The sequence below is a fragment of the Cucurbita moschata genome, unplaced genomic scaffold (assembly GCF_002738365.1).
Source record: "Cucurbita moschata cultivar Rifu unplaced genomic scaffold, Cmos_1.0 Cmo_Scf00021, whole genome shotgun sequence".
NCBI lineage: Eukaryota > Viridiplantae > Streptophyta > Magnoliopsida > Cucurbitales > Cucurbitaceae > Cucurbita > Cucurbita moschata.
In genome coordinates this window covers 1,105,439-1,116,802 of record NW_019268537.1, presented here as the reverse complement: position 1 = coordinate 1,116,802, position 11,364 = coordinate 1,105,439, and the positions used below count along the sequence as shown (strand labels likewise).

The 11,364-nt window shown below is 34.8% G+C and overlaps 2 protein-coding genes across 3 annotated transcripts in view; one reads left to right on the top strand and one right to left on the bottom strand.

The window, feature by feature from the left end:
- LOC111458835 (dr1-associated corepressor-like) overlaps window positions 1-1,936 on the bottom strand; it is a 4,872-nt gene extending 2,936 nt beyond the window's left edge. The window contains exon 1 of the mRNA XM_023101671.1: window positions 1,715-1,936. Coding sequence (XP_022957439.1) covers window positions 1,715-1,747 — 33 coding nt within the window. The 5' untranslated portion in view covers window positions 1,748-1,936. The remainder of the gene's footprint in view (window positions 1-1,714) is intronic.
- A 2,194-nt stretch (window positions 1,937-4,130) lies between these two features.
- Window positions 4,131-11,207, top strand: LOC111458165 (type I inositol polyphosphate 5-phosphatase 12-like). Of its 2 annotated transcripts, XM_023100658.1 has the most exons (11): window positions 4,131-5,252; window positions 5,673-5,925; window positions 6,553-7,360; window positions 7,968-8,092; window positions 8,247-8,331; window positions 8,806-8,971; window positions 9,074-9,114; window positions 9,195-9,462; window positions 9,627-9,750; window positions 9,827-10,187; window positions 10,584-11,207. In XM_023100658.1, the coding sequence occupies exons 1-11, from the start codon at window positions 4,457-4,459 to the stop codon at window positions 10,854-10,856; spliced, it is 3,300 nt and encodes a 1,099-aa protein (XP_022956426.1). In that variant the 5' UTR covers window positions 4,131-4,456; the 3' UTR covers window positions 10,857-11,207. The 2 variants fall into 2 exon arrangements, with proteins under 2 accessions (XP_022956426.1, XP_022956425.1); XM_023100657.1 differs by having other exon boundaries at window positions 8,806-9,114.
- Window positions 11,208-11,364: the final 157 nt, after the last annotated feature.

The following is an 11,364-nucleotide window of genomic DNA, read 5'->3' as shown; positions in this document are numbered from 1 at the left end:
AAAAAAAAAAAAAAAAAAAAAAAAAAAAAAAAAAAAAAAAAAAAAAAAAAAAAAAAAAAAAAAAAAAAAAAAAAAAACTCATCATAAAACCATTATGTACACCATGAAGATGTTCTGTCCTCATCAGTTTAAAGTAAGCAAACCATGACCCATCCAACTCTAAACTTTGAAAAAAAAAAATCTTCACTATCTTTGTCTATCAAAAGAAGAAAAGGTTTCGAACCAAAAAATATGTGAACTAATCAAATTATCCATAGACCTCATATTTCTAGAGTTTCTATGCTTGAAAAAGATAGCTGAAATGTGTATATTGTAGAAGAAAAGGTCATCATAAATGCTCAAGGCAATATGCGTGATTCATGCATGTCAAAAGATAAGTCTTTAAGGATTGACAATACAAATTGACAGACATCTTATAAGAGACCTAAGAGTCCAAGTAAAAATTATGTAGACATACATCAGTTCTAACATATATGGAACTTAGAATAGTACAAAAAGACAAGGAATCAACTTTTCAAAGCCTAAAGCAAAGACAAAAACTACTCCAATTGACACAAATCAACAAAGCATTGCAATTACAAAAACAATTATACAGAGCGTTGAAGCACCACCTTGCGCCCAACAATTTAATCATTTCCCGGGTTTCTTGTCAATCTCAAGCTTTCCCCTCAAAAATAAAAAATGTAAGGCACAAACGTCTATCTGGAACCAGTGTTTAAAGGCTCGAAGTAGAAAATTGGTTGTTGTATAGAAAAAAAATTACCATCCAGTAGTTTTCTACTAGTTTTGCAGTTACAAATTCAAATCAAGAGGGATGTCCCGTTATTGGATTTTCAGTTAAAACTTTCTAAAAGATTTCATAGTTTGTACAATGAAGAGAATATGTGGACAAAACATAAGGCAAATAATAATGTTACAATTTACTCACTAACCAAAATGTTGCCTTCAAATATCTCTTCTTCTATATGTCATGGTATGTCTAGTTAGAAAGGAACAGGAGGGTAGATTTAGGAGAAGAAGACCTAGTGGGAGGATTCCAGGTTCAATGCTCACTACCCTGCCTCCCTTTGAGCTGCTCATGCAACTTGTTACAAAGGGCTCTCTCTCTATAGTTACAATTAATCTATTATCTCTTTTAGTAGCTTCATTTTGTTGGCAGGACCAGTGATTTATTTTTAAAAGAAAGAACACTACTTTTGCAACCCTAATCACTATGTATTAAAATAAATCACTGGTCCTGCCAACAAAATGAAGCTACTAAAAGAGATAATAGATTAATGAAGCTACTTTTGCAACACTACTTTAAGAGCACTACTGCGTCAAATATAATGATTAAATTCATCCCAAGGATCCATAATTAATGTTTAATACAATGAACTGAGCAGGACAAGTTGCAGATGAACAAAACTGCAGAGTTAGCTTAATTGACACAGAAATGAACGGAAAAATACATCATTTTTTTATGAAAAAAACCCTTCATATCAGGAATACATCAAAACGATGCACGATACCTACCAGATGAAAGAAAGAGGGGAAAAAGAATAAGAAAAAGAGTGCACAAATCACCGGACGAAATTGTTCGACATGATCTCTTCGCCATAGAAGAAATGAACAAACAAAACAATTTTCCCTTCCAATTTTCTAAAAACACAGCAGAATTATCAAACCGATGGAAAGTAAAAACCATGAAAAGAGAAAAGAACAACGAACTTACAGCAGGAAAGCGGGTATCGAGCTTCTTCCTCATGGCGTCAGATTCGAGACATTCAAATGGATTCAAACTATTAAAAAAATCGAAGAAACAACAGCAGAAAAATGCCAAAGCTTCAGCAGAATTCGATTACCATTGCTATCAATAAGCAATCGACACAGAAATCTATCGAAGCATTCTCAGATCCAGGAAAATTTAGGGTTTTTATCATAAATAGCTCTACGATGAAGAAATTAGAAATGGAACCCAGAAATCTAAATATTGTAAAAGTAGCTCGACGTTGCTGACCGAAAAGACAATAATACCCTAATTTGATGACCTGGAACGCAAATTTTACAAGTAACTTCAAAACGAAGAAGAGCGAGGAAGAGGAGGAAAAAACTAAATATATTTTAAAAGTTTTTTATTATTTAACCAATTTTTTAATATAAAACTGTATTTTTATTGAGTAATTACATAAAATTGACTAAAAAAATATTTTAAGTACCGAAAATATAATTTTTTTTAATAATATTTAATAATTCGACTATATCGAATAGAAATAAACAATTAAAATAATTAAAAATAATTAAAATAAATACGCAAATTAAAATAAAGTAGTTTTCTGTGTTTTTAAAAATACAATAAAAAAATCAAAATTTAAGAGAGAGAAACTTACAAAGAGACTCGATTTCCAAGGATGATCCATATGGGTATATTTCAAAATTTGTGAAATTCAGTGTTATTATTCCAAATTTTATAATTGATTTTTTCCCTTAAAGGTAAGGGACTCGTACTTTGAATATTGCTAAAGCTAAAGGCGTAATGGTGGCTAAATCGAATATCCTCTCACCGATAAAAAAATATCACATTATTTTTTTATTTTTTTAAACAAATATAATATTTAAATAAACAAAATAAAGTTGACCTTTAAAACTTTAAAGTTAATAGTAAATTATTGATATTGATAGTAACTGCATTTCTGAGTCAATTTTATCTTTAAAATTTTTCTCTTATTTTTTCACTCTCACAAATATAATATTTAAATAAACAAAATAAAGTTGACCTTTCTTGTTTTTATTATTTTATATTTTATAAATTTATGTCAATTTTAACCGACATGAATAAAATAAATTATATTTATGATATAAGAATATACACGAATACAATATTAAATAACATATAATATGAAGATTGTATCTTTTAGGTTCATTATTTTTAAGCCATATTTCAGTCATATATCAAAAATTAATTGACAATAAAAGAACTTATGTAACAAATTTAACTACTTGATTTATATTCAAATTAGCTACAACAATATTTTGCGACAATTCGGGGATTTTAAATAATAAAAAAAAAGTTTAATTAGAACTAATACTCAATAGATTTGATTCCGAGTGATAGATATATATGAATTGATTATTTTATTAAAATAAATTAATGGATTGATTTAAACCATATATCAAAAAATCCAATAGAACAAAATAAACAAAGCTAGCTATATGCATATTATTTTAAATTTTTTGGTGATTAAAAGTAAGAAGGTACATTAAAAAAAAGAAAAAAACTTTAGATTAAAAAAATATTTCCACGTGTCTAAACTTTTAAGAAAGTATCAATTTAGCCCCTCAATCTAATTACGTTTGCAATATAGTCTTTATAAAAGCTTAATAAATAACAATTTAGTCTCTATATTTTAAATTTTGTAATAAATTAGTCTCTGCCTTGAAAATATTTTCAAGATTTAATGGAATTGTTTGTCCATATAGATTAATAAATTGATTGCAGATCGAATATATTCATAAACTATAGAAGTTGAGTTATTACGTGATAAAAATTCATACTTAATTTTGATGATATATTTTTTTTTTCATGTTATGAAATAAATTGTTATGCACTTAATTGTTGCAAATTTAAAAATACAAAATTTAAATTATTATAATTGAAGTTTAATAACTATATTATCGAGGATATCTCAAAAATTTGTATCTATGAATCATGCTGATAGTAGTAACTCTAACTCCAAAATTTACTTAATAAATTAATAAAAATATTCATAAATTTTATACTCGTAACTAAAAAAAAAGTTGTACTCCAAATATTTAAAAATTACTCTTCAAATTTAAATAATTTTATTACTATCTTTTTAAAAATATGATGGAGCATTATTAATACTTTTAACTTTTATTAAAAAAAGTTAATTTTTTTTACTATCTACCTCTCGTAAATCATTTAAAATTTTTAACGGTATTACTGTTAATCTGAAAGTCAGTTTAATGAGGGGTATTTTTTCAAATTTTAATTTTTTTTAAGGAAATTAATGAAAAAGTTTAAATATATTAAACTTTGAGAAATATTTATTTTTAGACCAAATAAATGTATTTTTATGAATTAATTTAAAAAAAAAAAAAAAAAACGTTGTTAAAATAAAAATGGAGGAATTACCGGTAGGTGGGAGAACGCAATGGTGTCCAGAGGACTCTGTAATGCTTCACCTTGCTTCCCGGTCTTCCTGTTACATTTGCAGAATCCTTCAATTCTCTTCCATTATCCATGTTTCTGTTTCAACAATTCTTCTCTCTCTCTTCCTTCTCTTTCGGATCATCCCTTTGGACTCTGTCCCGTTTTCCCGTTTTCCCAATTCCCAATTCCCATTCTCAATCAACACTCTTTCCTTCTTCCGCATTCATTCAACAATCTTCGCATTTTTCCTCCATACCCATTTCGAGATTTCTTCTGTAATCGAGCTTTGCTTTCTTTTTTGGTATGGACGATCGGATTGAAGACGATGAACGGGAGGCGTTGGCGGGGTTGAGTTCCGTCCCTCCTCCTCGGAAATCTCATTCTTACAGCCAGCAGCTTCGAGCTGCCTCCGATCAGAAGCGTCAGCAAATGCGCAAGCACAGTCTGGATGAGGATCAGATTCCCAAGATTATGGATTCCTGTCATGCTTCTACTGATGATGAGTTTCTTCCCTATTCGACCACGTCGGCCGTTAAAGGTGAGGAAAATTCCTCGCAGAGACTGGACCAGAACCTCTGTATGGACGGCGGCGGAGGCCAAGAGGATCCGCGGCAATCGCAGGCATTGGCGGAGTTTGTTGGCAGTGGTGGCTCCACGGGGGTTTTCAAGGTTCCGATTCGCGCCTCGGTTCATCCAGGCCGGCCGACATGCCTGGAACTGAGGCCGCATCCATTGAGGGAGACACAGGTAGGGAAATTCTTGAGGAACATTGCGTGTACAGAGACGCAGCTATGGGCAGGGCAGGAATGTGGGGTCCGGTTCTGGAATTTCGAAAATGCTTATGAAGGTGGTAGTGGACTGGGCGGGAGGGTGAGAAGGGGCGATGAGGATGCTGCCCCGTTTCATGAATCCACCAACACCTCGCCCACCACGTGTTTGATTGTTGACAATGGGAACAGATTGGTGTGGAGTGGGCATAAGGATGGAAAGATCAGATCATGGAAGATGGATCAGTCTCTGGATGAAATGCCTTTCAAGGAGGGGCTTTCATGGCAAGCCCATCGTGGCTCTGTTCTTTCCATGACCTTAACTACCTATGGTAAGCGGTCCTTTTCCCAAGAAAACTCAAAAGATGACTACACTAGCTATTTAATAGCCCACTGTTGATTCTAAATGTTTACAAGTTTCCATCCTAGGAAATTACTGTTCATTTATTATCTATGTTATTGGAAATTCCATGATAAAGAAAAAAGAGGCGATTTTAGTGATGGCATGAATGCAGAAATAGAAGAAATCAAATGGGTTCACAGCCCATCTGGCATTTCTTTCAATATGAATTGTACTGTGTTGAAAACTGGGATTGATGATCATAGATTCATAATGCAACCAGTTTTATTTTTCATTGAAATACTTTCTTATATGAACCAAGCCATGTGATTAGAAGGTATTACAAGTTACAAGTAACTTTGCCCATACTGATTACTGATTTTGACTTACTGTATTCACTTTGATTTCACAGGTGATCTGTGGACAGGTGCTGAGGGTGGTATTATTAAGGTCTGGCCATGGGAGGCAATTGAAAAGTCTCTTTGCCTTTCGTCGGGGGAAAGGCACATGGCTGCTTTACTTGTAGAGAGGTCATATATTGACCTGAGGAGTCAAGTGACGGTTAATGGTGTCTGCAGTATATCTTCTCAAGACGTAAAGTGCGTGTTAGCTGATAATGTTAGAGCCAAAGTTTGGTGTGCTGGGGCCCTATCATTCTCTCTATGGTAGGTATTCACTTCAGATATAGTTCTCCGTAGTTCAATGGTTATATCAAATCTTAAAACTTTTATGAATATAATCTTAAATAATCAATAGAGGTTAGGAAAAAAAAAATGCTTTACTCTTGAATTAACTTGGTCATTATAGTTCATACCTCCGGCTTTTAATTTGATCAAATCTGCCTTCATATTCAAATGAGTGTTGGAATGTGATTGATTTGTTTCATCATGTTTTATACCACAGCTCGATTAACCTTTTAAATTTTCAACCTGAACATTCCTCAATTGGTTGAAGCATTTATCCCAACTATAAGGTGGGAGGTTCAAATTCTATCCAAATATGCTGTTGAATTAAAAAAATAAATAAAAGAAAAGAGAAAAACCCTCTAAACTATGACAGGTGACTTATGTGAATTTGTCAATTACGAGGGTATGACTGATTGTTTCATAATTGCTGCAAAATTAGTCTTCATATCTCATAGATCATGACTCTTCGTAATGGGCATATTAGAATTGAACCAAGCATCATGAATCAAAACCCACCTTTTATTGCATTTCTTTCATTCGGAATCTTACTAATTGTGCTAGAGAAGGAGAAAGAAATGAACTTCAGTCTAATATTTTATGCTACAGGGATGCTCAAACAAGGGAGCTTGTAAAAGTTTTTAATGTAGATGGTCAGACTGAGACTCGAGTTGATATGCTAACATCCCCTCAAGATCAAACAATGGAAGATGAGATGAAAGTAAAATTTGTTTCCACTGCCAAAAAAGAAAAACCACAGGGCTTTCTCCAGAGGTCACGCAATGCCATAATGGGAGCTGCAGATGCAGTTCGTCGAGTTGCAAAAGGAGCAGGGGCATTTACAGAAGATATCAAGAGAGTAGAGGCAATAATGCTGGCCAAGGATGGCATGATTTGGAGTGGATGTACAAATGGTATGTTAGTGCAGTGGGATGGAAATGGAAACCGGTTGCAAGATTTTAACCACCACCCTTATGCTGTTCAGTGCTTCTGTGCTTTTGGGACACGGATATATGTGGGCTATGTGAGTGGAGTTATCCAAATAGTGGATCTTGAGGGGAACCTAGTTGCAGGATGGGTTGCTCATAGTAGCCCTGTGCTAAAAATGGCTGTGGGTGCAGGCTATGTTTATAGCTTGGCTAGCCATGGTGGAATTCGCGGCTGGAACTTGACTTCTCCAGGACCCATTGATAACATAGTACGGACAGAACTGGCTGCCAGAGAGGCAATATACACAAGAAAACAAAATGTCAGAATGCTGGTTGGCACATGGAATGTTGGACAAGGGAGAGCCTCTCATGAAGCACTGATGGCATGGTTGGGTTCTACTGTCTCCGATGTTGGCATTGTCGTTGTTGGATTACAGGAAGTAGAGATGGGTGCTGGTTTCCTTGCCATGTCTGCTGCAAAAGAAACTGTAAGATCATCTGCACTCTTTAATGTGTATTGGTGTCTGATTGTTGTTAAGCTTGTTTGTCACCATATATATTCTTAACATCGTGATTTAGGTGGATCAATGCCAGAAATTTCATTAGAAGTAAGAAGTTAGAACCGTTTTCTATTAACTAACTCATGAACTAAGCTTGTATGCTCCTGCAAGCTTGTTATCTTTGAGAATATTTTGGTATAGCGTGTGATGATGCAATGTTTAGCCAAATTTTGGAATGAAATTCTTCTATGTTGGAACTTACTAAATGGAAAATCTTGATAATTTCACTTTAGTATTATGACTTGTATGTATTGCTTTCACTTTTCTCTATGTTCCTTAGCGGTGAACAATCTATACCATTGTAGCTATGTATATTTCTCACCTGCATTATATCTGTTTGACATTCTGTTAATTGATAATTTGTGTTCAGAAAAATCTCTCCAGCATCCGTCGAGGAACTTGACATGCCAAAACACACATTCCATTATTAAGTTGCATATGCATACATTTTCAGTCATTAAAAAATTTCCGTCTTTTCCAGAAAAAGAAAAAGAAGAAGAAAAAAAATTAACGCCCAACATTATGTCAACTGCAGGTAGGACTTGAAGGCAGTGCTGTAGGACAATGGTGGATTGATACCATTGGAAAAGCCTTGGATGAAGGGACAACTTTTGAACGCATGGGTTCCAGGCAACTGGCTGGCTTGCTTATTTCTCTTTGGTTAGCACTGTAATTTGAGCATTAGATGTAATTATTTTTTTATAACATCTAGAATAAGTTGTTTGTTCTACCGAACGCTTAATGGAATTTTTGGTTAACTCTCTCATATTTGTTTGGACTATTTCTAATTGCATATACTGATATTTTATGTCAGGGTAAAGAAAAATCTTAGAACACATGTTGGAGATGTTGATGCTGGAGCAGTTCCTTGTGGTTTCGGTCGTGCAATCGGAAATAAGGTTTGTTCATCTTTGAGAAGTTTGTTAGTTTTCATGTGTAAAAGTTTCTTAAACATAATATCTTAAATAATCTGCTTCCTGTGACACTGAAGTGGCTGTAAAACTATCAAATCTGACCGCTAGGCATCTTTGAAGGTTCCCTGAAACTGAATGTTTGTGGAATGCTTTGGCTTCAAAAGAAGTCTAACTTAGTAGCTTAAAAAATGTATCGAGTTGACACGTTTCGATAATTTTAAACATCAGGGTCATTGTTAGAGAACTTGTTGTTTGAGATATCTTATGACAATGATGAAGAATTGAAATCTTTTAAGTGTATCTTTTTACTTTGCTCATTCTATTTTCTGTTCGAGATGGCGATTTTTTGGTTAGAAGAGATATTTCAATTGTTGAGAATGATTTCTTTTAGTCGTAGTATTTGTATTTCGTGTGCTCACCACTTTCCAATATATGACTCGGCTAAAACTGGTCCGACAGGGAGGTGTAGGATTGAGAATCAGAGTCTATGATAGGATAATATGCTTTGTGAACTGTCACTTGGCTGCACACTTGGAAGCAGTAAATCGTCGTAATGCCGATTTTGACCATATTTATCGAAACATGGTCTTCAACCGGTCATCTAACCTTCTAAATAATGTAGCTGGTATGGTGCCATACCTGTTTTTGTCTTGCTCTCTTGCCTTCTCCACATATTTATTTTGGCTGCTTTACTCTTCTGGCTTGCCGTTGGCCCTCTCTGTTGCAGCTGGTGTCTCAACTGCTGTTCATACACTTCGAGCTACAAATGTAAGTCTTGATGATCAATACAACAGCATTTTTACCTACCGTTTGACCATCCACTCTGTTTATCTCTTTCTGGTACCTAGGTTGCTGCTGTCAATCCTGAAGAACCAAAACCTGAGTTATCTGATGCAGACATGGTTGTGTTTTTGGGTGATTTTAATTACCGGCTCTTCGGCATATCATATGATGAAGCACGAGACTTCGTTTCTCAGAGATGCTTCGACTGGCTTAGAGAAAAGGATCAGCTTAGGGCTGAGATGAAATCTGGTAAAGTTTTCCAAGGCATGCGTGAGGCACTCATTCGATTCCCTCCTACATACAAGTTTGAAAGACATCGACCCGGCTTAGCAGGTATACAGCTAAGAAAAGAAACGAGTCTTCCAACTATCAGTCTTTTGGATCAAGTATAGGAAATCTTAAATTCATATTTATCAATCTGATCTGTATTTCCCTCAGAAGGTTCATCATGTTGTCTGTGGTTAAACTTGTTAACATACTTCACATACCTGTTCCAGGATATGATGCTGGCGAGAAGAAGCGTATTCCTGCCTGGTGTGACAGAGTAATATATCGTGACACTCGGTCAGCTCCAGTGACTGAAAGTAGTTTAGAATGCCCTGTAGTATCATCTGTTCTATTGTGAGTATGAGCTTTTTGATAAGTTTTCTGTTTTTTCCTATAAACTTTTTGGTTCTGAGACTCGACGCACTCGTAGGTATGAGGCTGTCATGGAAGTGACCGACAGCGATCACAAACCTGTCAGATGTAAATTCAACATTCAGATTTGTCATGCTGATAGGTCAGTGAGGAGAAGGGAGTTTGGGGACATTATTAAATCTAATGAGAAAGTGAAATCTATTTTTGAAGAGTTATTATACATTCCGGAAACCATTGTCAGCACCAACAATATAGTTCTACAAAACCAGGAGTCGTTTGTTTTATGCATAACCAATAAATGCCTGAAAGATGTGGCTACTTTTAGAATTATCTCCGAAGGTCAACCCCCTGTCAAGGATGAAGGCGACGTGCGCGATTATCATCCAAGAGGTGCCTTTGGCTTTCCTCGGTGGCTCGAGGTATTGTCTTATGCCTTCTTGTTAAATGTAAATGCTTACAAATTATTTACGGCCCGAGTTTAGGGGAAGAATGAAGAAATTTGATAACGTAACAGCTTATAGAAATTTGGTTTTGGACTGATCTTCGTCGTTGAATTTGTTTTGGATCAAATCGATGGATAAGTTACTGAACTTTGTGGAGGATCTTATATTCATGCCTGATAAACACGTTTCTTTATCGGACTTCTAGTTGATTAGTGCATGATTTACAGTCACGAGCTTACCTTAACGACGTTTATTGTTCTTCTGAGTTTCTGCTCTATGATAAAGTTGAAACTAATTTTAGGACGCTTAACCTCCTGCTAAGGATTCTTCCCTTTGATATTTCTCTTAGTCTTGTGTTCTTTCTAATTGCAGGTATCACCAGCTGCAGGTATAATTAAACCCGAGCAATCTGTCGAGATAACGGTAAACCATGAAGAATCCCGCTCCCAGGAAGAGTCTGTTGATGGCATTCCACAAAACTGGTGGTGCGAAGACACACGAGACAAGGAAGTTATGCTAACTGTCACTATACAAGGAAGTTGCTCGACACAATCGTTCAGTCACCAAGTCCGTGTGCGCCATTGCTTCTCAAACAAGGCAGCAGCTCCCATGGAGACTAAATCCAACAGTACTAAAAAACCATAAAAGGATTCTTTGATTCTCTGGCAATTTTTATTTTCTCGTTTGGTCCATAGCTTCCTATGCTCAAAAAAGTCTTTGAAAATCGGGAACGAAAGAACGATGATACGAGTTAGGAGGTAGCATATTTTCAACATTTCTTAGGAAATCAAAGTTGTGAGAAATCTTATGCAATTTTAGTTAAACCAGTATGCATTTTTATGTAAATAGGCTGGCATTTGTTTTAGCCATCTTAGTACACAGGTAATGTTATCCACAGCTTATATTTCGGTTCTCAGATTCTTTCCAGTTAAAAGATGCTGTAATTTGTAGATCATATTCTTCACCATTGTACAAAGAGATTCTACGTGCAAAGAACCGCTTATCTGCAGAACTCATGAGATAACTTCAGTTAATTTGTCTCAAATAAGTGTGAAAACTCATTTTCTAGTACAATAAAAATGAAGATTTTGAACTTTTTTCTTTGTTTCCTTCCATTTTTTTTTTTTTTTTTTTTTTTTTTTTTTTTTTTTTT